This window comes from Carcharhinus amblyrhynchos, chromosome 14 (genome assembly GCF_965287045.1).
Source record: "Carcharhinus amblyrhynchos chromosome 14, sCarAmb.v2.hapA, whole genome shotgun sequence".
NCBI classification, from domain to species: Eukaryota; Metazoa; Chordata; class Chondrichthyes; order Carcharhiniformes; family Carcharhinidae; genus Carcharhinus; species Carcharhinus amblyrhynchos.
Genome location: NC_137337.1, coordinates 19,507,645 through 19,533,469, shown reverse-complemented (window position 1 = coordinate 19,533,469; position 25,825 = coordinate 19,507,645). Strand labels below are relative to the sequence as shown.

Here is a 25,825-nt window from a genome sequence, read left to right as displayed (position 1 = left end):
CTGGAGAGAAATCTACCAAACCGACCTGCTGGGATGAAAGGCTTCATGTCCTTTCAAGTGACCCAGCAAGCAACTAATTTAACAAAGTAACCACTTTGTGATTGTTTTAAAAACAGAGTAGCTCTGCTCAAAGAGCAGATGGAGATAGACAATGAGTGGTGATTCTGAAAGCATTGCCACAATCCAGAGCACATGGTCTATTTACTTCTGAAAATTAACCCAGCACTTTCCTTTACAGTAAATAAGCTATCTGCGTAATTTCTCATACAAAAACATGCAATTAGGGTATCAGCTAAGTTAGTGATTCATCATTCTTAAACCTTAAAGATTGTGATAACACATTTACCTGAACCAAAGACAAATTATTTTAATTAACGCTACATTTAATTTAAATAACGAAAAATGAGGTACAGGTAATAATACTGAAGCTTAGGTAGATGGACTTATAAAACTGTCTTAGACTTTCATCTGACTCCACACTTATCGAAGAAATTAAAAAGAAAATTAAGTTACAATAATGAGGAATGGGCTACAATTGGTGAAGCCGCACTTGGAGTATTATGCATAGTTTTGGGCCCTGTATTTGAGGAAGATGTAGTGGTATTGGAGGCAGTTTAGAGGATGTTCACTTGATTGATTCCAGAGATGAAGGATTTGTCGTATGAAGAGGGATTGAACAGTTTAGGCCCATACCCTCTGGAATTTAGAAGAATGAGGTGAGATCAAATTGAGGAATTCAAGACGATAAAAGGTATGGATAAAGTAGACGTGGAGTGGATGCTTCCATTGGCGGGGCATTCTAAGACGAGAGGTCATAGTCTTAGGATAAGGGGTAGCAAATTTAACACAGAGTTGAGGAGAAACTACTTCTCCCAAAGGATTGTGAATCTGTGGAATTTGCTACCCCAAAGTGCGTTGGATGCTGGGACAGTGAGTAAATTTTAAGGAGGAGTTAGACATACTTTTAATTGGTAATGGGTTGAACGGTTATGGGGAGAAGGCAGGAAAATGGAGATGAGGAGCCATGATTGAATGGTGGGGCAGACTCAATGGGCCGAATGGCCTAATTCTGCACCTCTATCTTACGACCTAATGAAAAAGACATGTGAACCCTACCCTCGTTCAAGTTTCTTTTTCTCAATTATAACCTACGGTATTTTCATATGCCCATTTATGTCTAACTGTAAAACTGGAAGTTGTACTTAGGTTTCAGTGTCTTGATCCACTTGGCAATTAATTTTTCTGTCAGATCATCTTCCAGGTGTATGTACTGTCCATCCTTTGATAGCAGCACCAACATGCTAGCACTTCCTCGGTATGGAATCTTAAGGATTATACAAGAATGGGTATCATCTTCCGTTACAAAAAACGTGTCCTCTTTGAACATCATTGGAACAGTGATCCTGTTGTAAGCATTTACATAGAATGTCCCATCTGTGGTCGCATTTGGATCAAAGGGAGCCATCCACTTCCCTGAGGAAAAATAGGCAAATCATTGTTAATCTATAATTGCTCATTATAATAAAGGCAAAATACTGCAGATGGTGGAACCTGAAACAAAAACGGAAAATGTTGGAAAATCTCAGCAGGTCTGACAGCATCTGTGGGGAGAGAATAGAGTCAACGTTTTGAGTTTGGATGACCCTGCGTCAGAGCCCTTTGGTGAAAAGTCATCTAAACTCACAAAGTTGGCTCTATTCTCTCCCCACAGATGATATCAGACTTGCTGAGATTTTCCAACTGTTTTTGTTTTTGTATAATTACTATTTGTTTTCTCATTTGCAGACAAATAGATGCACACTCAGTTGTTTGACTCCTTTTGGGTGGATTATTATGCAGATCAAGTAGCAAGGGTTTCATTTTTTTTGGGCTTTATTTCCATAATAGTTCATTCTTTCTCCCCACCACCATTGTGCACCCCCAACCTACAGTAGGATACAGTATTAAGATGAGAAAATAAGGCTTGCACAGATATAAGGAAAAGAGGGAATCTAGATAATGGACAGAATGGAAAAAAAAGAACAAAGCTAATAGTGGTAAGAACATAAAACATAAGAACGTAAGAAATAGGAGCAGGAGTAGGCCACCTAGCCCTTCGAGCCTGCCCCGCCATTCAATAAGATCATGGCTGATCTGTCATGGCTCAGTTCCACATTCCCGCCCTCTCCCCATAACCCTTAATCCCCTCGCTTATCAAAAACCCATCAACCCGAGTCTTAAAAATATTTAGCGAGGCAGCCTCCACCACTTCAACGGGCAGGGAATTCCAGAGATTCACCACCGTTTGAGTGAAGAAGTTCCTCCTCAACTCCGTTCTCAACCGCTGCCCCCCCCCCCCCCCCCATCTTGAGGCTGTGCCCCCTAGTCTTACTGCCCTTTCTGAGTGGGAAGAGTCTCTCCACCTCTATCCTATCCATCCCATTCATCATCTTATACGTCTCAATGAGATCTCCCCTCATTCTTCTAAACTCTAACGAGTACAAGCCTAGTTTATTCAGCCTCTCCTCATAGCTCAACCCCCTCAACTCCGGCATCAGCCTAGTAAACCTCCTCTGCACTCCCTCCAAGGCCAAAATATCCTCGCGTAAGTGCGGAATGAGAGTCCATTAAAGACACATCCAGGTGATGCTGGCCTCCTATTTCTAATCATTAAATAGATACTAGAAACTAGAGGAAGAAAGGGATTGGAGTGGTCAAGTACACCAATCACTGAAAGCTAGTGCACAGGTACAAAATTAACCAAAAAGACTAATGGAACGTTATCTTTTATTTCAAAGAGATTGGAATATAAAGCAAAGCAGTCATGCTTCAGTTGTGCAGAAACTTTGTCCATCTACATCTGGAACATCGTTTTGGGCATCATATCACTTGGTATATTAACTTTACAGAGGAATACTGTGCAATTCATCAAAATTATATTGAGTTATTGAGTCAAATTTGCATAAAGAAGATTATATTGCTTTGAGTTTCAGAAACTTAGGTGTGAGGCACTTATATTGATGAAAGAGTTTGGTAGAATTTTTACAGTGAAGGTATTTCCTCTGCTGAAGGAATCCGGAAGAGGTATAATTATAACATTAGGTTATTCAAGTGTTAAACTTTTTTTTAACGTTTTTACTCCATCCTTGAAGTTACAGAGCCATTACTCAGAGTGGACTGGGCAAACCCAAATCCATCCCTTGCTTGCTCCGAGAACCAAATTCAAAATCCAATTGCATTCAATTCATGGTCCCCAAGCTGTAAAGATAAGGTATTGCACCTCATCTTGGGCTTGAGCTTAGCCAAAAGGATAGTGGAATTGAGGAGTGGCTATGGGTGAAATTTTTAAGTCCAAGTTCAACCAATGTTTAGGTAAGGTTAACAAGGAATATGGATCAAAAGTGGGTAAATGGAGTTCAGGTACAGATCAACCATTATTGTCTTAGTTGAGAAACTGAATGATCAACTGTTGTACTTAATTTGGGGACATACGCATGTATTCTATCATACTAATAAGACTTAATATGCCCCATTTAGTTCCAATTTGGTCAAGGAAGTGACTCTAGTTTCAACTGATACTCATAAAGCTATTCCACAGTTCTGAGAACAGAATCCTCAGAATTCCAGCAACCAATAAGAGTATGTGTCACCTAGTTACAACCAGTTAGATCAGGGAGTCCATTAGCTGAGTTGGCTGGAAGGCTGGTTCGTCTTGAAGATGCCAATGATATGGGTTAATTCCAGTACCCACTGAGGTTATTCATGAAGGCACGTTCTTCTCAACTGTACCCTTGCCGGAGGCGTGGTGATCCTCGGATTAAATCACCAGCAGTCAGTACCCTCCCCCCGCTCCAGGTTAAATCACCACCAGTCAGCTTCTCCCCAACACCACCACCCCCCCACCCCATCCTCGAAGGAGAGAGGGGCTCATGGTCATCTGGGACTATGGCAACTTTACCCTTTACTTAATTTCTTTAATCTTCTAGTCTTCACTTTGAGACTTTGACAAAGGTTTCTCAAATCACAAAAAAGAATGGCATGGTGGTGAACACTCTGCCTTACAGAGGCAGAGACCTGGGTTCGATTCCCGGATTAGGTCACCGTCTGTGTGGAGTTTGGATGTTCTCCCTGTGTCTGCACGGGTTTGCTCCGGTTTCATCCCTGTGCAAGTCAAGTTGATTGGCCATGCTAAGTTGCCCCTTAGTGTCCCAAGATATCTAGGTTAGGGGATTTACCATGATAAATGTATGCGGTTACCAGAATAGGATGAGGAAAGAAGGCCTGGGTAATATACCCGAGAGTAGGTGCAGCATCAGTCAGCCGAAGGGCCTCCTTCTGCACTGTATGGTTGCCATTTTATATTAATTTTTGAATTTCATTCACACAATCAAAATCTTACCTTTGAATAAGATGTAATTAGTGAACATAAGTTTGGTTTCACTATCCACAGTGTCGAGCAGCTTGCTGATTTTCCCATTGGTTCTGTTGTTGATGTAGTGATTAATAACATCTTTGGCATTGGCTGTTTCTTGAAAATTTACAGGAATAATATCAGCATGATAAAAATTAGAAAGGTCAGCGACATATGTTGGTTTCAAATTCATGTCATCCTGAACAAACAAGGAGCTTCCCTGTGCCAGATGAAACTCTGCGTTCCTGCTAATATTGCGCTGAAGCCACTGAAACAACTTATGCAATTGGTACGGATTGTCAGCATTGACCAAGTCTCTTACGTTGAGACCTTGGTGTATGTCATCGCGTGTGGCTTCTTTGGCACCAAGGGACATCATGGCTAAAGCTGTGGAGACAGTGATGGGGGAGAAGAACACATTATCTTCATATAGGTTTGCTATTTTTCTGTAAAGGTCAAAACCAAATTCGCTATTCTTTTCTGCCAGTGTATAGATTGTTCGCATATCAGGGGCTGAGTTTGGTGCCTCTGGTAATGCAGATACAGTTTCACGACCATGTTCTGAATGTGGACCAAAACTACGATGTTGCCGTTGCTTGTTTTGCCGAGTTTCAGGTCGGGGTTGGTGCTCCCGTGCTATTGCGGTGAGCATAAGTTCACCACATATCAGAAGGATAAGAACTTCCACTTTCATTTTTTCTTGCCTTGGTGAGTTCAGAGTTACCTGCAAAGTGACATGCTAGATTGTAGATAAATATGAGCGTGGTACTTATCCAAGTGATAACATAATCATACACATCGTAGCAAGCTGTATTCAATACGTGCGTCGCAATCTTCACTGACACACATTTTGTCTCCATGTCTGCTTTCCAAATAACTTTATAAAAATAACAGATTCCAACACCGAGGTGTTAGACTTTCTTTGTGATTGAAAGCTCAGTCCAAAAGCCGGATTTTGAGAACATTTTACAAGGTGGAGGATCTTAGAGTGGGAGCTCGAAGGCTGCTGGAGAACCTGCCACTCGATGGAGGAACTGAATGGATGCACAAAAACCCAGGGGAGGAAATGCAAAGGTTATGGGAAAGGATATAATGTCAGAGAAGGTTGCAGAAATAAGGTGGCCAAACATGGAGATGTTTGGAAACGAGGATTTTAACAGTAGGAAGCCAGTGTGGTCATTAGATCGGATGAAAGGGAAGTGGGATTTAGTGCCAGGCAAGATATGGGAGACTGAATTTTGGACAAGTTGTGGAATGAGAATTGGAGGATGGGAGGCCAACAAAGAGAGCCAAGCTGTTGTCTAAGGTTCAGGGTGGCGAGAAATGTGGATCTCTCGGCGGCAGCAGCAGCAGAGTTGAGATGGAAGGACTAGTGAGAATGTTACAGAGTGGAAGTTGGGTGAGGAAGGAAGTAGGGTTTGATATTCACCCACTTGTAATTAGAAAAGGAGATCTTAGGGGTGAGCCAGATGAAAATCGACTCATCTTTTCAGCCTAATGGAAAAATCAATATGTTAAATATTTAACAATTTGCTCAGAACCTAATGTAGAATGGTAAATGTTATAACTTTTTGCTTCTACCTGATTACCGCATTACAAGAAGGATGTGGAGGCATTGGAGAGGGTGCAGAGGAGGTTTACTAGGATGTTGCCTGGTATGGTGGGGAGGTCCTATGAGGAGAGACTGAGGGATTTAGGGTTGTTTTCGTTGGGCGGCTAAGAGGGGATCTTATTGAAACATATAAGATGATTAGAGGTTTAGATAGGGTGGATAGTGATAGCCTTTTTCCTCGAATGGAGAAAGCTAGCACGAGGGGGCATGGCTTTAAATTAAGGGGGGGTAGCTACAGGACGGATGTCAGGGGTAGGTTCTTTACCTAGCGGGTGGTGAGGGATTGGAATGCCCTGCCTGCTGCAGTTGTAAATGCGTCTAGTTTGGGGGCGTTTAAGAGATCTCTGGATAGGTTTATGGACGAAAAGGGATTGGTATAGGCTAGTGGGTCATTGTTTTTGTAGCTGGTTGGCGCAACATCGTGGGCCGAAGGGCCTGTTCTGCGCTGTAATGTTCTATGTTCTATGTACCAGATTGCAACACTGATCACAAAATTTGTACAGTGCAGAAGGAGGCCATTCAGTCCATCATGTGTGCACTGGCTTCCAGAACGAGAAACTTACCTAGTGCCATTCTCCTGCATTCTCTCATAATCCTGCACATCCAAGTAACGGTTTATTTGCCTTTTGAATTATTCATTTAAACCTGCCTCCACCACACTCTCAGGCAGTGCATTCTAGACCCCAACCACACGCTACGTGAAAAGCTTTTATCTCATATCACTCCTGCTTTGTTTGCCAATTACTTCAAATCTGTTCCCTCTTGTTGTTGGCCCTTTCACAAGTGGGAACACTTTGTCTCTATCTGCTCTGTCTGGACCCATTATGCTTTTCAACTATGCTGATGATATCTGCTGTATCTCTCAGGCTGAGACATTTTTTAAACCAGGGGCAACACTAATCAGTGATGATGCAGAGCTGGTCAACTTCTGTAAGACAGCAGAAAAACAGTCTCCGTATATCCCTGTCCAAAATGCCAGTGCCAAGAGGGGGTTCAACATCTTGAAGGACAGGAGACTGAATCACAAACAACATATCATTTATCTAGGTGTTACCCTTGGCCAAATACCGACATACAAACATCTGAGCAAGACAGCCGCAAAGATCAAAATGCAAAACAACCACCTCGGTAAACTTCAAGGAGTGCAATGCTCAAACCTCAAGAACCTTAGTTCTTCCCATTGTCTACTTGACTGCAGAGTACTGTGCACCAGCATGGTACAACGCATCCCATACCAGTCTTGTAGATATCTAGCTCAACACAACATTTCAGCACAGCTCCTAGTTCTTCTGTTCTTGGGTTATGGTGAGTGGGTAGGTAAGTGGATCTGAGTCCATGAAAGGATCAGCCATGATCTTATTGAATGCGGAGCAGGCTCAATGGCCAACTCCTGCTCCAAATTCTTATATTCTTATCATCTCAGATAACTTCCAATCAACTCAACTCCCCCCGTTCCCAGTCCTGGGCAATATCCCACCTCCTCACCTAAGGAGGGAGATTGCAACAAGGAAGTCCTTGGAAAGGATTACATTAACCCAAGCCTGCAGCTACACAACGACCGTACCAATTCACCTACTTGCCTCCCATCACGTCAGCCTGTATGACGAAGACTACGATGCCAAGGAATAACAGCGGAGGCTCTGTGGCTGCAGGAATGCAACAAACACACCACCATTAAAAAATACACTTCCTCACAGCGCTCCACTTAGCCACTGTGGAAGCTAGGTAATTGAAATTTTTTTTAAAGTGTACTCTAAGACCTTCATCCCTCTCCTCTTAGCCTTCTTGTACCCAAGGAGAACAATCCCAACTTCTCCAATTCAAATTCATAACTGAAGTTACACATCATTGGAACTATTTCTGTGAATCTTTTCTGCACTCTCTCAAACACCTTCACATCTTTCCTAAAGTGTGATGCTCAGAACTGGATGCATTACCCCAGTTGAAGCCAAACCAGTGTCTTATACAAGTTCAACAAAATAATAAAGCCTCGGATACTGTCTGCTTTTTTAACCTGTCCTCCCACCTTCAATGACTTATGCGTAGATACCCTTTGCTTCTACACCTCCTTTAGAGTTGCATCATTTACTTTCTATTGTCCATATTCTTCCTATCAAAATGAAGCATGTTGTAGAGGGAGTACACAATAAATGGGAATATAATAAGAGGTGTAGATGAAGTGAGAGATCTTGGTGTACAAGTACACAGGTCTCTAAAGGCAGCAGTTCAAGTAGATAAGGTTGTAAAGAAGGCATATAGAATGCTGTCCTTCATTGGCAGAGGTACAGAATATAAAAGTAAGAATCTAATTTTGGAATTACACAAAACACTGGTGAGGCCCCAACTGGAGTATTGTGTGCAGTTCTGGTCACCACATTACAGGAATTGCTCTGGAGAGCGTGCAGAGGAGATTTATCAGAATGTTGCCAAGGTTAGATAAGTAGAGCTATGAGGAGAGATTGGATAGGTTGGGATTATTTATCTTGCGTTAAAGAAAGCTGAGCGGTGACTTGACTGAGGTGTACAAAATTATGAGAGGAAGAAGATAAAATTGTTTCTCTTGGTGGAGAATTCTAGAAATAGGTGGCATAGATTCAAGATAAGTGGCAGTAAGTGTGGAGGGGGCGTGAGGAAGAATTTGTTTTGCACAGAGGGAGTTGGGTGTCTGGAATTTGCTGCCTGAGTTGGTGGTGGAGGCAGAGACACAAAACTCTTTTTAAAAAGTACATGGATCTGCACCTTAAGTGCTAAAATCTACAGGGCTCTGGGCCAGGTGCAGGAAGGTGGGATTGGGAAGGTCACCTATATGTCCTTGGGCTGGCATGGAGAAGATGGACTGAATGGCCTCCTTCTGTGCTGTAATTTTTCTGTGGTTCTATGTCACTGCACATTGAACTTCATCTACTGCCTGTCCACCCATTCCACCACCTTGGTAATGTCCTTTTGAGACCCTACATTACCCGCATCACAATTCATTATTCTTCAGTGTTTTGTATCTTCTGGAAATATTGAAAGTGTGCCCTTAATGCCAAGCTCTGGGTCACTAATATATAGCAGCGAAAACGAGGGTCCCAACACTGACCCCTGGAGAGCTCCATTACATTATCCATTAACAACTATACATGATTTTTTGTCACTCTGCCAACTTCTTATTGATTTTTGGAACTTCATGTACAACACCAACATTGTCCTAATCAATCCTATCTGTTGACTCTTTAAAAAACTCAAGCAAGCTAGTTACACATCATTTTCCCTTAAAAATTCCATTCTGGCTTTTCTTAATTAACTTGCATTTGTCCATGTGACAATTAATTTTGTCCCAAATTACTGTGTCTAGAAGTTTCCCCACTACTGAAGTTAAACTCACTGGCCTGTAGTTGCTGGGCTTATCTTAACACTCTTTTTAGAATAAGAATGTAATATTTGTAATTCTCCAGTCCTCTGGCACCACTACTGAGGGTAAAGAAGATTAAAACATGATGGCCAGTGCCTCTGTAATTTCCACTTGCACCTTTAGTATCCTTACACGCATCTCATCTGGTCCTGGTATCTCATTTGTTTAAGTATGGAGTGCCTATCAAATACCTCCTCCTTCTTATCAATTTTAAGTTCCCGAATTACCCCATCTTTCACCATGACCTGGGCAGCATCTTCATCCTTGGTAAGGACTGATGCAGAATATTCATTTAGTACCCCAGATATACCCACTACCCCCATGAGCAGATATCCTTTTCGGTCTATTTGGCGCTACTCCTCCCTTTACCACCTTTTTACTTTACATAAATCAATAGAAGACTTTGGGATTCCCTTTTATGTCAGCTGCCAGTTTTCTAAAATAAACTTCCTCTCTGCATCTCCTACTTGCTTTTGCGCCTCCCCTCTGAGCCTTCAACATTTAGCTCGATTCTCAATTGTATTTTATACTTGATATCTGTCATAAGCGCACTTTCTCTTCCTTATCTTAATTGACGTCTCTTTTGTCATCCATGTTCCTTTCCAGGGAACATACATTGATTGTGCTTGAATTCTGTCTTCTTTGAAGATAGTACCACTTTGCCTGCAAACCTTTGACTCCACTTTTTTGGCTTGGATCCATTCTCACCCTATTGAAGTTGGCTTTCCCCTAGTTAATAATTCTCACTCTGGATTGTTCTTTGCCCTTTTCCATAGTCAGCCTAAACATTATGATACAATGATCACTATTTCCTAAATGTTCTCCCTCTGATAATTGACACAGTTTGTTCCCAGGAACCAGATCCAGAAATGGACTGGAAACATTTTGCTGTGTGAACACATTCCAGGGACTCTTGACCCTTTCTGCACTTTTACAGTATTACTATCCCAGTCAATGGGCAGAACTTTTCATTCTGGGAAGTGTGGCGGCAGGTGGGAAAGTTGGCGTGATTCCCTTCAGGCACCGGAATCTTGTGGTGGGGTGGGCAGGGATTCATCCTCTCCGCTGTTACCTCATGGGGATCAAGGGTTCTGGCACCACATTTAAGCTGCGCCCACAAAACATTCATTAATGGCAGGTCAGGTATGGGATAAGATTCTGTTTTACCATGGCGCCCAAACCTAATGAAACCTCAGCTCCAGGGTTCAGCGAATCCACAGGGCTTCTCCTTGAGGCTATCCAGAAAATACAGGAAGTCCTCTTTCCAAGATTTGAGAACAGGAGATCTTCTTATTTGACCAAGCTGCCCAGGCAGGAGGTCACCAGAGAGGCCAGTGTCTATGATCAATGGAAAATGGCCATTCTGCAGTGCTGCAAAGCATAAATGATCTGATGTCCTCCATCAGGGTAAGTGACTCACTCCAAACTCTCATTCTCTACCAGCATAGCACAATGGCACAGCAGGGTGGCCAGTGGTTAGCATTGCTGACTCACAGCACCAGGGACTTGGGTTCGAATCCAGCTTGAGTAACTGTCCGTATGGAGTCTGCATTTTCTCTATGTATCTGTGTGGGTTTCCTCCGGGTGCTCCAGTTTCCATCCAAAGTCTGAAAGACGTGCTGGTTAGGTGCATTGGCCATGCTCAATTCTCCCTTAGTGTACCCAAACAGGGGCTGGAGTGTGGCGACTAGGGGATTTTCACAGTAACTTCATTGCAGTGTTAATGTAAGCCTACTTGTGACTAATAAACTTTTCATTAGGGCATCAGGCAGTCAGAGGCTTAGAGTGCACAGGGATGTCAGTACAGGAGCAGCAGATGGGATATCAGCGCTTAATGTTTGTCAGCCGCTTTAAGCTCACTATCTCATGTAAGATCTTGCACAAATGGCATTTTAATCCCTTGCTGGGGAGGGCTCAGCAGAAACAACAGGCATACATGCTTCTGAACTGCTCTTTCATCTACAGAGCTCACAGTCAATCCATCTGCCTTCACGCAGGACAACATCACCAGATGGCAGAGATTGAAGCCCAGAGCTTGGCGTTCCTGAGCTGAGGACAGTCTCCTTCCATGAGGAGCTAACAGCTCACTGGCAAAGACGGGAATCGCCCCTGCAGAGAAAGTGAGATTGGCCTCCCCAGGTAAGCCACTGAGGCTCCATCCAGTACACACTGACAACATGGGATCAATGAGAGTGACCTATAATGTTAATTATCTGTCTATTCCAGCTATCTGAAGTGACAGTGGAGACAGACCACCAGCATAATCCTCAGAACCAGACTCTAGAACACCTCTGATGAGGGGCTGGAGGAACCACCTGAGGATAATGCAATCCTAACTCATAGCTTTGGGGTGCAGACTGTCCCTGTTACTGAATCATGTGTCCTGATGCCTGATGACACTTTGGGGCTCAGTATCACCATGGGGCCTCTGCATTATTCATGGATGAGAGCTGATGTTTGGAGAGATGGCACTGTCTGGGTGTAGCTCCCTCTGGCTAATCCCCCTTGCCATATATCTTTGCACACTATGGGGCAATTTAGCATGACCAAAACCCCTAACCTGCACATCTTTGGACTGTGGGAGGCAACCGGAGAACCTGGAGGAAACCCATGCTGGCATGGGGAGAATGTGCAAACTCCACACAGATATTGATCCGAGGCTGGAATCGAACGTGGATACTGATCATTGACCCTGGGAGCTAAGCATTATTGATAATACAAGTTAGACGTTTGGAACAAGTTTTCTGTAACACAATCTATACTGAGAAGCTTCACAAGACCAAGTTCCAGTAGTCACATTATGGTCGAGTAGTTTTATCATTCTATCCCAGCGATCCAGGGTGAGGCATCTAAATGGATACAAAATTGGCTTCTTGACAGAAGCCAGAGGGTGGTTGTAGAGGACTGTTTTTCAAACTGGTGACCAGCAGTGTGCTTCAGGGATCAGTGCTGGGTCCACTATTATTTGTCATTTATATTAATGATTTGAATGAGAATATAGGAGACATGGTTAGTAAGTTTGCAGTTGACACCAAGATCGGTGGCATAGTGGACAGTGAAGAAAGTTATCTTCGATTGCATGGGACCTTCATCAACAGTGGTCTGATGAATGGCAGATGGAGTTTAATTTGGATAAATGCTAGGTGATGCATTTTGGTAGATTGAACCAGGGCAGGACTTACTCTGTTAATGGTGGGGCATTGGGTAGAGTTATAGAACAAAGAGATCTAAGGATACAGGTTCATAGCTCCTTGAAAATGGAGTCACAGGTGGACAGAGTGGTGAAGAGGGCATTCAGCATGTTTGGTTTCATCAGTCAGAACATTGAATACAGGAACTGGGATGTCGTGTTGAAGTTGTACAAGACATTGGTAAGACCACACTTGGAATACTATGTACAGTTCTGGTCACTCTATTGTGGAAAGGATATTATTAAACTAAAAAGAGTGCAGAAAAGATTTACTAGGATGCTACCCAGACTTGAGTTATAAGCAGAGGCTGGATAGATTAGGACTTTTTTCTCTGGAGCGTAGAAGGCTGAGGTCTATAAAATAGTGAGGGGCATAGATCAGCTTGATAGTCAGTACCTTTTCCCAAAAAGCTAAAGGGCTAAAGCTAAAGTTTAAGGTGAGAGGGGAGAGGTACAGAAGTGTCCAGAGGGGCAGTTTTTTCACACAGAGAGTGGTGAGTGTCTGGAACATGCTGCCGGAGGTAGCAGTAGGGGCAGGTACAATTTTGCCTTTTAAAAAGCATTTAGATAGTTAAAAGGGTAAAATGGGTATAGAGGGATATGGGCCAAATGCAGGCAACTGGTATTGGCTTAGGGGTTTTAAAAAAAGGGCGGCATGGACAAGTTGGGCTGAAGGGCCTGTTTCCTGCTGTAAACCTCTATGACTCAATGAGTCTATTGAAAATTTAATCTCACACAGGCTAAGGCTGTCTGCATAACTCACCATTATGTGTCACCTGTACTTTGCATGGCAGGAGTAAAATTCAAGATTATTTCGACCATAATTTGTGAATTTTAATCATGAGTTATACATTTTCTACTGTTAAAGACTGGTCTGCTATTCAAAGAGATATCAAGGATGAGAAAAATATCAGCCATGATTGAATGGCAGGGCAGACCCGATGGCCTGAGTGGCCTAATTCTGCTCCTACAGTCTTATAGTCTTATGGAGATTAAAATGTAAGGGCTGCTTTGGATTATGTGAGTATTTTGTCCAAATGTTCAGGCGACATGGTGGCATAGTGGTTAGCACGGCTGCCTCACAGTTCCAGGGACCCGGGTTCAATTCCGGCCTCGGATCACTGACTGTGTGGAATTTGCACTTGTTCCCTGTGTTTGTATGGGTTTCCTCCAGTTCCTCCCACAGTCCAAAGATGTTTGGGTGGGTTGATTGGCCATGGTAAATTGCCTCTAGTTTCAGAGGGTTAGCAGGGTCAATGTGTAGAGTTACAGGAATAGGGCCTGGGTGGGATTGTGATCAGAGCAGATGAGCTGAATGGCCTCCTTCTGTACTGTAGGGATTCTATGTTAGTGGGTGGCACAGTGGTTAGCACTGATGCCTCACAGCTTTGGGGATCTGGGTTCACTTCCCAATTAGTATTATCAATTAATTATTAATATTCATCTATTGTCTCAATCAAATAACATAACTTACAAGTTATCAATTTATAACTTGTTCAATAAAATAAAAATTAAATTCGTAGCTTGTGATCTATGTGAGTTGGAATCAGGGCTAGCAAACTAAAACAAAAGTGAACTCTGCTGAAACTAAAGAAAGTTGTGTTGTTGCTTGTCAATTCAAATGAGCTTTTGTTATTTCTGTGTCTTTATACTCTCCCCCGGGAGAATAGTGTGAAGTAGTGAAGGAGTTCTCTGCCACAGTGTGAATGGTCCCTCCATGGTGTGGAGTCTGCATGTTCTCCCTGTGTCTGCGTGGGTTTCCTCCGGGTGTTCCGGTTTCCTCCCACAGTCCGAAAGATGTGCTGGTTAGGCATTGGCCTACTAGTGCTCCTAACTTGTACATACGTTCATTTGTCCTTGAGTGAATTTTCAAATTTCGATGTACCCAAACAGGTGCGGAGTGTGGCAACTAGGGGATTTTCACAGTAATTTCACTGCAGTGTTTATGTAAGTCTACTTGTGACATTAATAAAAAATAATGAAGTATTGGTTAGTTAGTTATATTTGGTTAGTTATATTTCTGTGCCACGCTTTAAGGCAGAGCAAAAGCATTCAATAATCCAGCATGAAAGCTTTGACGTTCACTGACACACATGATAGGATTGCATTAGTCTAAATTATTTAAAACAATTGTAAGCCTACCTGTGACACTAATAAATAAACTTAAATGGTACCAGTGTTGAAAATCTGCAAATTTAAATCTGCAGTTAAAATTAATGAAGAATAACAGATGGTGAATCAACATCCACAATAAAAGTTTTCATTGCATCCCACTGTCAACGTATCAAATCATTTATCCAATGGAGTAAGCCTTTGCCTTAGCGGCAACATTTCCACTTCTGAGTCAGAAGGTGCTGAATTCAAACCCTGTTCCATAGTAAGTGAAGAGAGGAGCTCTGGCTTATAATTGGGGTTGTCACCCCGCATTGATGGGTATGGGAGTAGACGATCCCTACCCCTCCCCTTCCCCTTCATCATATGGGTTGCAGGAGCCCAAAGAACGTACCTGCCTTTTAGGTCTAACCACCTAATCAACTGATATAAAGAGCTGGCAACCATGGAGGGCATGATGTAGAGATGCCGGCGTTGGACTGGGGTAAACGCAGTAAGAAGTCTCACAACACCGTGGAGGGACCATTCACAATGTGGCCAGACAGGCTGTTATTCAGCAGAGAACCCCTTCACTACTTCACACTATTCTCCCGGGGAAGGGTATAAAGATACAGAAATAACAAAAGCTTATTTGAATCGACAAGCAACAACACAACTTTCTTTAGTTTCAGCAGAGTTCACTTTTGTTTTAGTTTGCTAGCCCTGATTCCAACTCACAAGCTACGAATTTAATTTTGGTTTTATCGAACAAGTTATACATTGATAACTTGTATAAGTTATATTATTTGATTGATACAATAGATGAATATTAATAATTAATTGATAATACTAATTAATATAAAATCAAACATATAATGCAACATAAAAACAGAGCAATAGAAAAAAGAAGCAACATTTATACTATTGCTGTATCAAATCTTACCGCTCACATTTCTTGCTTGCGTTGAAAGCAAAAGGATTTTTTTTACTGATACATATCTTGCAACATCGTTCTGATGGATATTTTGTTGTGGAGAAAAGTCAACTGAGTAAGCAAGTCAGAAACCATTTTTTGCTCGTTAACCATTAATAATAAGTACATATTACCCAATGTGCGGACACCATCCAGTCCTTGAAGCTTGAACAGAGAGACCAGCTCTGAAATAATTTCAGCTTCATTTTTGTCTTAACACTAAAAACATGAATAATCATAGAATCCCTACGGAGCCGAGCAAGCCTGCACCACACAACAATCTCACCCAGACCTTCTCCCCATAACCCCCTTGCACTAAGGGGCAATTGTTGGCAGCATGGTGGCACAGTGGTTAGCACTGTTGCCTCACAGTGACAGGGACCCAGGTTTGATTCCCGGCTTGAGTCACTGTATGGAGTCTGCACATTTGCATCATGCCTCTGTGGGTTTTCTCCGGGTGCTCTGGTTTCCTCCCACAGTCCAAAAGATGTGCTGGTTAGGTGCATTGGCCATGCTAAATCTCCCCCTCAGTGTACCCAAACAGGTGCTGGAGTGTGGCAACTAGGGGATTTTCACAGTAACTTCATTGCAGTGTTTATATAAGTCTACTTGTGATACTAATAAATAAATAAACTTTGGACAACCTTTGAAGAGGTGATGGGGAAAATTGAAAAGGTGCACTGCACAAATCTTCCTCTCTTCCCTCATTTCAGAAACCAAGAAGAAACTGTCCCTTTGGCTCACAATCTAGAATTCTCTGCTTAACACCTCTTGGGCCAAAGTTTTAATCACCTCTCCTAACATCTCCTTCTTTGTCAGATCATACATTAGTGAATCACTTTGGATATCTTTTTGCATTACAGTTTAGCCATGTAAATGCAGCGGTATAAGTGTTATTGTCATTGGACTGGTAATCCAGAGACCCAGGGTAATGCTCTGGGGACCCAGGTTCGAATCCCACCATGGCAGATGGTGAAATCTGAATTCAGTAAAAATCTGGAATCAGAAGTCTAATGATGATCATGAAGCTATTGTTGAGTGTTGCAAAAACTCATTAGGGAAGGAAGGTCTGGCCAACATATGGTTCCAGGCCAACAGCAATGTGGTTGACCCTCAACTGCCCTTTGAAATGGCCTAGCAAGCCACTCAGTTCAAGGACAACTAGGGATTGATAGTAAATGCTCACCAGCCAGCAACACCCCCATCCCATGATCAAATTTTTAAAAAATTGTTCTTGTTGCTGCATAGGTAGCAAACTGCAAATGCTGGAAACTCACAATGAATGGCACTGTCAGCTGATTCTGTCGGCCCTCCTTGGCTCTGGAGAGGAAGGTTGCTGGCATGATGTGGGCTGACACTCAGGTGCATCACTGCGACCATTGTATTGCTGGAGAGGCCATCCTACAGATTCAGAGTCACACCAGTCCATGGGCTAAGTATTAAAGATCCCAAAATACTGTTGGACAGAGGCACCAGAGATCTAGGAGTAAATGTTCATAGCTCCTTGAAAGTGGAGTCACAGGTGGATAGAGTGGTGAAGAAGGCATTCAGCATGCTTGATTTCATTGGTCAGAACATTAAATCCATGAGTTGGCACGTCTTGTTGAGGTTGTACAAGACGTTGGTAAGGCTATACTTGGAATACTGTGTCCAGTTCTGGTCACCCTAATATAGAAGGGATATTATAAAAATAGAAAGAGTGCAGAAATGATTTGCTAGGATATTACACGGACTTGATGGTTTTGAGTTATACAGAGAGGCTGGATAGACTGCGACTTTTTTCTCTGGAGCATAGGAGGCTGAGGGATGATCTTATAGAGGTCTATAAAATAATAAGGGGCATTAATCAGCTAGATAGTCAACATCTTTTCCCAAAGATAAGGGAATTTAAAACTAGAGGACATAGGTTTAAGTTGAGAGGGGAGAGATACAAAAGTGTTCAGAGGGGCAATTTTTTTACACAGAGGGTGGTGAGTGTCTGGAACAAGCTGCCAGAGGTGGTAGTAGAGGCGGATACAATTTTGTCTTTTAAAAAGCATTAGGATGGGTATAGAGGGACATGGGCCAAATGTGGGCAATTGGGACTAGCTTAGTGGTTAAACAAAAAGGGGTGGCATGGACAAGTTGGGCAAAAGGGCCTGTTTCCATGTTGTAAACCTCTAGTATAACCAAAAATAGATTAACTGGAATCTGAGCCAAGCTGTACAGTGGACAGAAAAGATGACAAAGAGAGAATTGATATTACAGCACCTGGAAGGTGTTCTGACAAAGGTTTTTACTCCAATTGTTAACTTGTTTTTTCCTTCTCAAGCAGACTTGCATTCATATAGTTAGTGCCCTAATATCGCCTCACTAACATCCCAAAGCATTCCTGATTTGCAATTTATTACTTTTTAGGGCATGTTGTGTGAAAATATATCACAATCATTTGTAAGCAGCAGGATCACATTGGAAAAAGAATCCGGTTGATATATTTTTGTTAGTATTGGCTGAAAGTCTGCTCTGGCCACCCAATAACATTAGCGGATGCCTGTTTTCATGATCAGACTGGATGGGAGGCCTTGTGGCACAGTGGCAGTATCCCTGCATCTGGACCGGAAGCTGCAGGTTCGAGTCTAATGCCAGGGCTTGTTGGCCATGGAACGAGTGTTCATGATGCAATTTCACAGGCTGATAATCATCAGGGGAATCCTCCCACCACTTTGCCTGCGCTATTCCCCAAAGGGTAAAAAGCAGCATGGGTGTGAGGATACGCTAAACTAAATGGTCGGACATCACTGTTGTAAACGTTTTGAGCTGCCAGTGTTAATTACATTCCCTACATGCTGCTCATTGATGGGACAAAGGGGAATATTAATGTTTAAAAGCAGCCTGTATCTGCAAAGGGGCAGTTGCACCCTCTGTTTGCTGAGTGTATTCAGTTTTTAGAAGCCTCTGGGGCCAAGATGATTGCAACTAAGCCCCCCTCAATGCTTGAATGGTGCCATTGAGATGCTGATAGAGAACGGAGCAGAAGAATGAAGGGGTCCTTTTCTCTTGCGCTGGTGCATGGGCAGGCTTTTTGACTGCAATCGAAATAGATGGCAAGCAATTAAATTGTTCCAAGACACAGCAGCAACGTAGAAAGACGTTTTTGCATTTTCTTTATATGTTCTGGGGAGTGATCACTGACCAGATCTTTTCCTGTCTCGATTGATGCTGCCTGATTTGCTGAATATTTTCATCCTGACAGTGCAGAAAGAGGCCATTCGGCCCATTGAGTCTGCACTGACTACAATCCCACCCAGGCTCTATCCCCATAACCCCATGCATTTACCCAGCTGACCCCTGACTCTAAGGGGCAATTTAGCATTGCCAGTCCACCTAACCAGCACATCTTTGGACTGTGGGAGCAAAGCAGAATGTCCAGAGAAAACCCACACAGACATGGGGAGAATGAGCAAAGTACACACAGATAGTAACCCAAGCTGGGAATCGAAGCCAGGTCCCTTGCGCCGTGAGGCAGCAGTGCTAACCACTGTGTTCCACCTTTTCTGTTCTTGTTTCAGAAAGAAAGTTATTGGCCTCTCATTACGAACTACAACTCTTAGTCCCTACTGAGTATCTCTGCAACTCTCATTCTCTGCAGAGCACATTGCCAAGCTAAATTTAATTCATGCTTTAGCATTCCTCTGCTTCCCAACTTTTCTTATCTCTTCTCCAATCACCGCAGGATGTTTTATTGGAACACCTACCTGCATTTGCTACCTCAGGGTTTGCTGCAGTCCTTGACAAGACTTCATCCTCTTACTCACATTTGCTGACCATTCCTGCTCAATGTGCACAATGTTAACCCTCCTCATACATCCTCAAACCCTGGTTAACAGAGGCGTGGACTGCAGACTAACCGTCATTGCTGATATGGAAGGAGACGAAAGCAAAGAAGTTGAGGACTGCGGTGACCTTGATAATTTACAATCACTATGATGGCTTGGATTGGGAGACTGTGTGTAGTGCAGCTAAATTTCCTTATGGTACGAAGGAACACAGGGCATAAGGAAAACTCAAACGGCTGAAATTTCACCACAGACCTGGGAAAAAAGAACTGGCTTTGTTTTCGAATCTGGAACTCCGCCGGAAAAGTTAATACTTTCACGCAGGGCGGCCTTTGATCAAGGTGGAGACAGGTTTGCTATCCAGTTAGAGCCAGTGAGGGTGGGAATGGGAGGAGGCCAGGTAAAGGACGGGTCTCTTTTAGACACCTACAGCAGCCATCACTGAGGCTGCTGACTGTCTTGAGACAGAGGGCTGCCACTTGTGACAAAATCTCCCACTGCACAAGATGGAAGGGAGATGCCACAGGAGAGCTGAAGACCTGATGTCCATGGTCCTGGAACTAATGTTGGAGGCTGTGAGGGAAAGCAGGGGGCTTCTCTTTGCAGAGGGTGACAGAAGGAAGCCACCAGGTCCTGCAGAACACTAAGTGGGTCACTGGACTGTCTTCTTACTGTCTTTGTCTACCATTTTCCTTTATGTAAAATGTATAAATAATAATACTTTTAGCCAGACCGCTGGAACTCCGACATGAGGTGAGAAGTGATTTGAGGTGATGAAAGGTATAATGGGATCCTCCATGGTGAGTGCATATCTTCCAGGCAGGTACGTTTCCTTCATCAGTGGTAAGTGATTAGACATTCCAGCCTGTGTCTTCCATACATGTCTGAGCACAGGTATCTCAGACCCATGTCATGTCCTCCAACTCGGGTGAAAGGGGCTGAGTTGAAATGCGACTAAATCATAAAATCCTTGTCCTTTGAGGTGTTCTCGTGAGTCCTTTACACCCAGAGCCATGCCCAGGCACCTCAGTCAGCAGCAGTGGATATCTCTGTTCAGTGTCATCTCGCTCCATCACCACTTCTTCCTCGTCTGTCACTACCTGTTCCTGATGTGGAAATGCCGGCATTGGACTGGGGTAAACACAATAAGAAGTAACACAGTAAGAAGTCTCACAACACCAGGTTAAAGTCTAAAGCTTTATTTGGTAGCAAACACCACTAGCTTTCAGAGCTTTGCTCCTTCGTGAGTTGAGTTCCTCCCATTCTTCGATGAGGAGCCTCACTCCAAAGCCTCGCTGTTCTCAAAGTCCACACCTCTCTGGAGGACAATGTTATGGAAAATGCAATAGACCACCATGATGACTGACACTCTTGGGGGCTGAGGAGTGCCAGTGCTGGCTAGTCTGGATAGCGAAATTGCAAACGTATCTTCAGATTTTCAGTGTCCTGACCAGCAGGGGTCCTACTGAGCAGGTGGTGCTGGTTGTATTGCTACTGTGCCCCTGTCTAGGGCTCCCAAAGAGGGGTGAATAGCCATGTCTTCCAGATATTTCTCTTCTTCCCTGTGTCCACCCATGCACTGTGGGGGTTGAGATGGGGAACTGAGGCAGCTTAGGGGTCACAGCAGCTTCCATTGAAGAAGTTTTTGTTACGGCCATAGAGACTGGAAGCCCCTCCTGTTGATGGATCTCACTGTCCAACCAGTCAACAGTGATGCCCTACCCTGGGAGAATCCAGCGATGGAGGTGAAACCCAACATCCTCAGAGAAAAACCCAATAAATAAAGTCACATGAACCATTTGTTTCCAGTTACAGAAGCCCTGTGTTCCAGAATGATCCACACCTTGATTTCAATTAAAATCAAACTTTATCAAAAGCAAAACTTTGACAGGGGTGGCATGGTTACACACTGATTAGCACTACTGCCTCATAGCGCCAGGGACCCAGGTTCGATTCCAGCCTCAGGTGACTGTGCAGAGCATGCATGTTCTCCCCGTGTCTGCGTGTGTTTCTTCTGGATGCTCTGCTTTCCTCTCACACTCCAAAGATATGCGGGTTAGGCAGATTGGCCATGCTTCGTGTCAGGGACTATAAGGGTAAATGTGGAGGTTATGGGGATAGGGCCTGGGTGGGGTTGTTGTTGGTGCAGGTTTAATGGGCCAAATGGCCTCTTTCAGCACAGTAAGGAAAGCTTTGCGATTCGCTGATACGTGATAGGATTGCATGAGTCTAAATTATTCAGAACAATTGTAGCTGTGTCACAGAATGAGTTAAGTTTTTGTACCCAAACTGGTTTAAGATCTCTGCAGCAGCTAGTGAGCTAGTTCAATAAACAGATGTTTGCTTAAACTGTGCAACCTGGGAGAATTATTGAAGTCATTATTTGAATTTCACAAAGTGATGGCATCCTGCTAAGTCCAAACAGCACACACAGATAAAAGCTAGCAGATAATGTTCAAGGAGATTCCTTTCATTGGTTCATTGTGTCACCTCCTATGTACTTCTCGGCAAGGTCACTTGTGAAATATTTTGGAGATTTTGTAAAGATATTGTACTCTCAGCAGAGTGTTTTTTAAAAAATATTTTATGATAAACATCTTTGGATGTTAGATTAACCAAGTTATAAATCCTAAGTTCAATATTGTACAAAACTTTAGAACAAAGAAAAGCCTGGAGAGATCTGACAGAAGGTCTGTGCCATAGTCTCTGTCGTAGAGGAATCCATGCAGAGGGTGAGATTTGCATTGACCCTGAGCTCCAAGCGTACAACCTCCTCCATTGAGAGAGCGGCTACTGTTGTGGAGAGCAGTTCCAGCAGCTGAAGGAGGGTTGTGCTCAGACCTGCAAGCTCCCAGCCAGGCAATGAGATCACAGCTAGTGTGAGGGCTGGATGATAGCCTCCCTGATAATGTCTGTCTGTCTGTGGTGATCAGAGAGGTTCAAATGACCCCTACCCTGCTGGACAAGTTATCTCTGTGGGCTCCTCTTTGGGCGCTTTGGAAAAGGACAAACAGGTCCTCCACCCCTCCGTCAGTGACTGTCACATTTGAGGAGGCCGTGACGACTGAGGAGTGCTCAGCCATGATGCTGGACGCACCCTTCCAGGCCAGAGGACAACAGCTAAGGACCTTCCAGTGCAATATCACCCGAATAGGTGAGGAAAGTGGGGAATGGAGGATGAATAAGAGAGTCAGTCAGGCGCAAGCTTGTTTTCATTGTGTAAAATGATGGCTCTCATCTTTCAGTTTGGCATTACAACCTTCCAGCCTTAGCACTGATGGCAGCAGTAATTGATGGTGCAGAAGGAGGCTGTCTGACCCATCAAATCCACCCTGACTCCCCACAGAGCAATCCAGTCAGCCCCATTTCCCTTACCCCACATCAGTCCTGTAGGTTTATTTCCTTTCAAGTTTCCGACCTATTTCTTTTGAAATCATCAATTGTTTCCACATCCATCATCAGGAAACAGTTTTGATCTTAAATGAGTTTAACAACTTTCTTTAGAAGGTGTTTTTATTTATTCATTCACAAGATGTGGGCATCTCTGGCTGGGCCAGCATTTATTGCCCATCCCTAACTGCCCTCCATTTCAGAGGCATTTGAGAGTCAGCCACGCTGCTGTGGCTCTGGAATCACATGTAGGCCAGACTAGGTAAGGGTGGCAGATTTCCTTCCCTGAAGGATATTAGTGAACCTGATGGATTTTTACAACAATTGACAATGGTTTCACGGTCATCATTCGACTATAAATTCCAGTTCTTTAAAATTGAATTCAGATGTGACCATCTGCAGTGGTGGGATTCAAACCAGAGTCCGCAGAACATTACCCTGAATCTCGAGATTACTAGTTGAGTGACAATGCACCACTGCTTCCTTGACAATGATTCTGCTATTGTCATTTGCTGCTCCCCTGGGCCTACCTTTTGCTTCTTAACTTGATGCCCTTTTGCCTTGCACCATCATTCCTTTTGGCATTTAACCAGTCCTGCCTTCCACCTGATCACCTCCCTCTTGTTCATCCTCCATTCCCCTCTTTCCTCACCTGGTTTGCTTTGGATAGAGTTTTCCGATTCTAGGTCATCGACCTGAAACATTGTGAGGAGTTTTACTGGCGCGTCCATAAGGTGCAGCCCGAGGCCAATGGAGAAAGCCATATTCCGAGCCTAGCCTGCCTCTAATTCTGGCCATTGGGTGGGATTTTTCACCCTCACCCCTCTCCCACGGCATGTTTTTCAGCGATGCAGGTAGCAGGATCAGAAAATCCCTTAACAGTCAACAGGCTTTCTTGTTGTTCATTCCCCTTCATCTCTGGGGAACCCATGACGGGGGAGTCACACCTCGGGCAGGATCAGAAGATCCACCATTGGGAAAGGCTGGAAAATTTCACCTATTAACTTTGCTTTTCTACCCACAAGTGCCGTCTGACCAGCTGAGTATATTTCTCCAGCATTATTCAGTCTTTATTTTTGATATCATGAAGCCCATTACCTCACCCCCTTCCCTGCCAACCCACCTATCCACACGTGCAGTCTTCATGACTACATCCCTACCATTGTAATCTAACGTGGTTTGCAAGAATAGGTTTATGTTTTGTCCCTATCAATAATGAGAGAAGCAGGAACCATTAAACATAGGCAGTTGACATGGAAACCAGGAGGTTTAAAGGAAGGTTTTTATGAGTATATTGATTACTAACAATAGCACAAAAAAAAATCAGTGACCCATAAATAAATACAGGTGCCAAGCAGTCTCAGATCAGGTGAATAATCGTCTGCATTTCCATCTCAGATTAAGTCACTTTTACTTCACCGATTCCTTTACTGGAAAGAAAATGAACATCCAGAGGCGAATGAATAAATCAACTTAATTGCTGATATTGAAAAGATGAAGAAAATTGCTATTTGTTTCAGAGTTCATGAGGAAAAGTTATGAGCAACTTTTATGACAAGTGGGGGTAGTTTTAAACAAAGACTGTTGTTCGTAGTGGAACAAACTGACAGATAAGTATTCCCGATTAGATGTAAAGAATATTGAGTACGTTGCAACGCCAATTACTTTTCTCTTTGACGATAGATCATGAAATATGAATAACTCAGGTATTACAGGTCACATTTTGTTAGCAGTTACAATTTTTCATTCATAAGATCAAATTCTTATATAAAATGCCACTTAATACATTTTCAGAGCATTTATATGCTTCAATCTCTTGCTGAACAAAAGGCTTTGCTTATGTACATTTGGGAACATTTATGGAGCCCCCATTCTTAGGAGTTTCAATGTTTCGAAGTGATCACAGAGTCCCCACAGTACAGAAGGAGCCCATTTGGCCCATTGAGTCTCCAGTGACTCTCTGACAGAGCATCTTATCTAGGTTCACCTCCCACCCTATCCCCATAACCCCATGCATTTATCCCACTAATCCCCCTAACCTATACATCTTGGAACACAAAGGGGCAATTTAGCATGGCCAATCCACCTAGTCTACACATCTTTGAAGTGTGGGAGGAAAGCGGAGCACCCGGAGGAAACCCATGCAGACATGGGGAGAACCGAGTCCGGAATCAAACCTGGGTCCCTGGCAGCAGTGAGGCAGCAGTGTTAACCACTGTGCCACTGTGGCATAATGATGGGCGTCATTCCATAGCTCCAGTTCAATTAAAGATGTGCTTATATGGCATCTACCCTTCTGGGTTATCATTCAGATTGTAGCTAACCAGAACCATGTTCACATTGTTTAGTACCCACCTGACTCCAATTCAGCTTTCCTAAACAGAAGAGAACTTTACACATATATCAGTAGCGGATATTTGACAATGTTAATGGAACGAAAATAATATTCCACTGATCTCAAAATATTAATTTCATAATATGTCACCTATTTCATTGAAGTATTATCATTCTGTATAACCTTTTGTAAGGGGGTTTTCTCAGGGTGTCCCACTGGGGTGATCTTACATTCAGCCGATCTCAGCAAACACAAAGATTTGCGAAAGACTTAAAGACGTTTTTTATTTAACCAACCAATTGGGAAAGAGATAGTCAGAGGATTTCAACTTCTTTCTGATGCTTCATCATATGAGCACAACACATATACATTTCTGAAGATTTGATCTTCTCACCTCACTTGTCATCTAAACTGGATGGTCCAATTACATTAATATACTTTATTTACTTTGGCCAATAGCATTCTACCTTCCAGCAGAGTTAGGCATTCATTGGTCAACCAAACCCAGATGTTTTTCCCCCTGTTACCTCGTAACCTTACCTACAGAAATCTGGTAGGTTCAAAGGTCGCTCCTAACACCTGGAAACTAAAAAGGAGTCATCTTCTCTGATCTGTTTTCTATCTTCTTATCGATG

General features: G+C 43.2%; 1 protein-coding gene across 1 annotated transcript in view; it reads right to left on the bottom strand.

Annotated features, from left to right (window-relative positions):
* Positions 1-25,825, bottom strand: part of LOC145352354 (uncharacterized) — a 57,528-nt gene that overhangs the window by 3,375 nt on the left and 28,328 nt on the right. Inside the window, exons 5-6 of the mRNA XM_080202107.1 lie at positions 4,379-5,129; positions 1,203-1,473 (exon numbers count right to left, since the gene is read on the bottom strand). Coding sequence (XP_080058233.1) covers positions 1,203-1,473; positions 4,379-5,129 — 1,022 coding nt within the window. The remainder of the gene's footprint in view (positions 1-1,202; positions 1,474-4,378; positions 5,130-25,825) is intronic.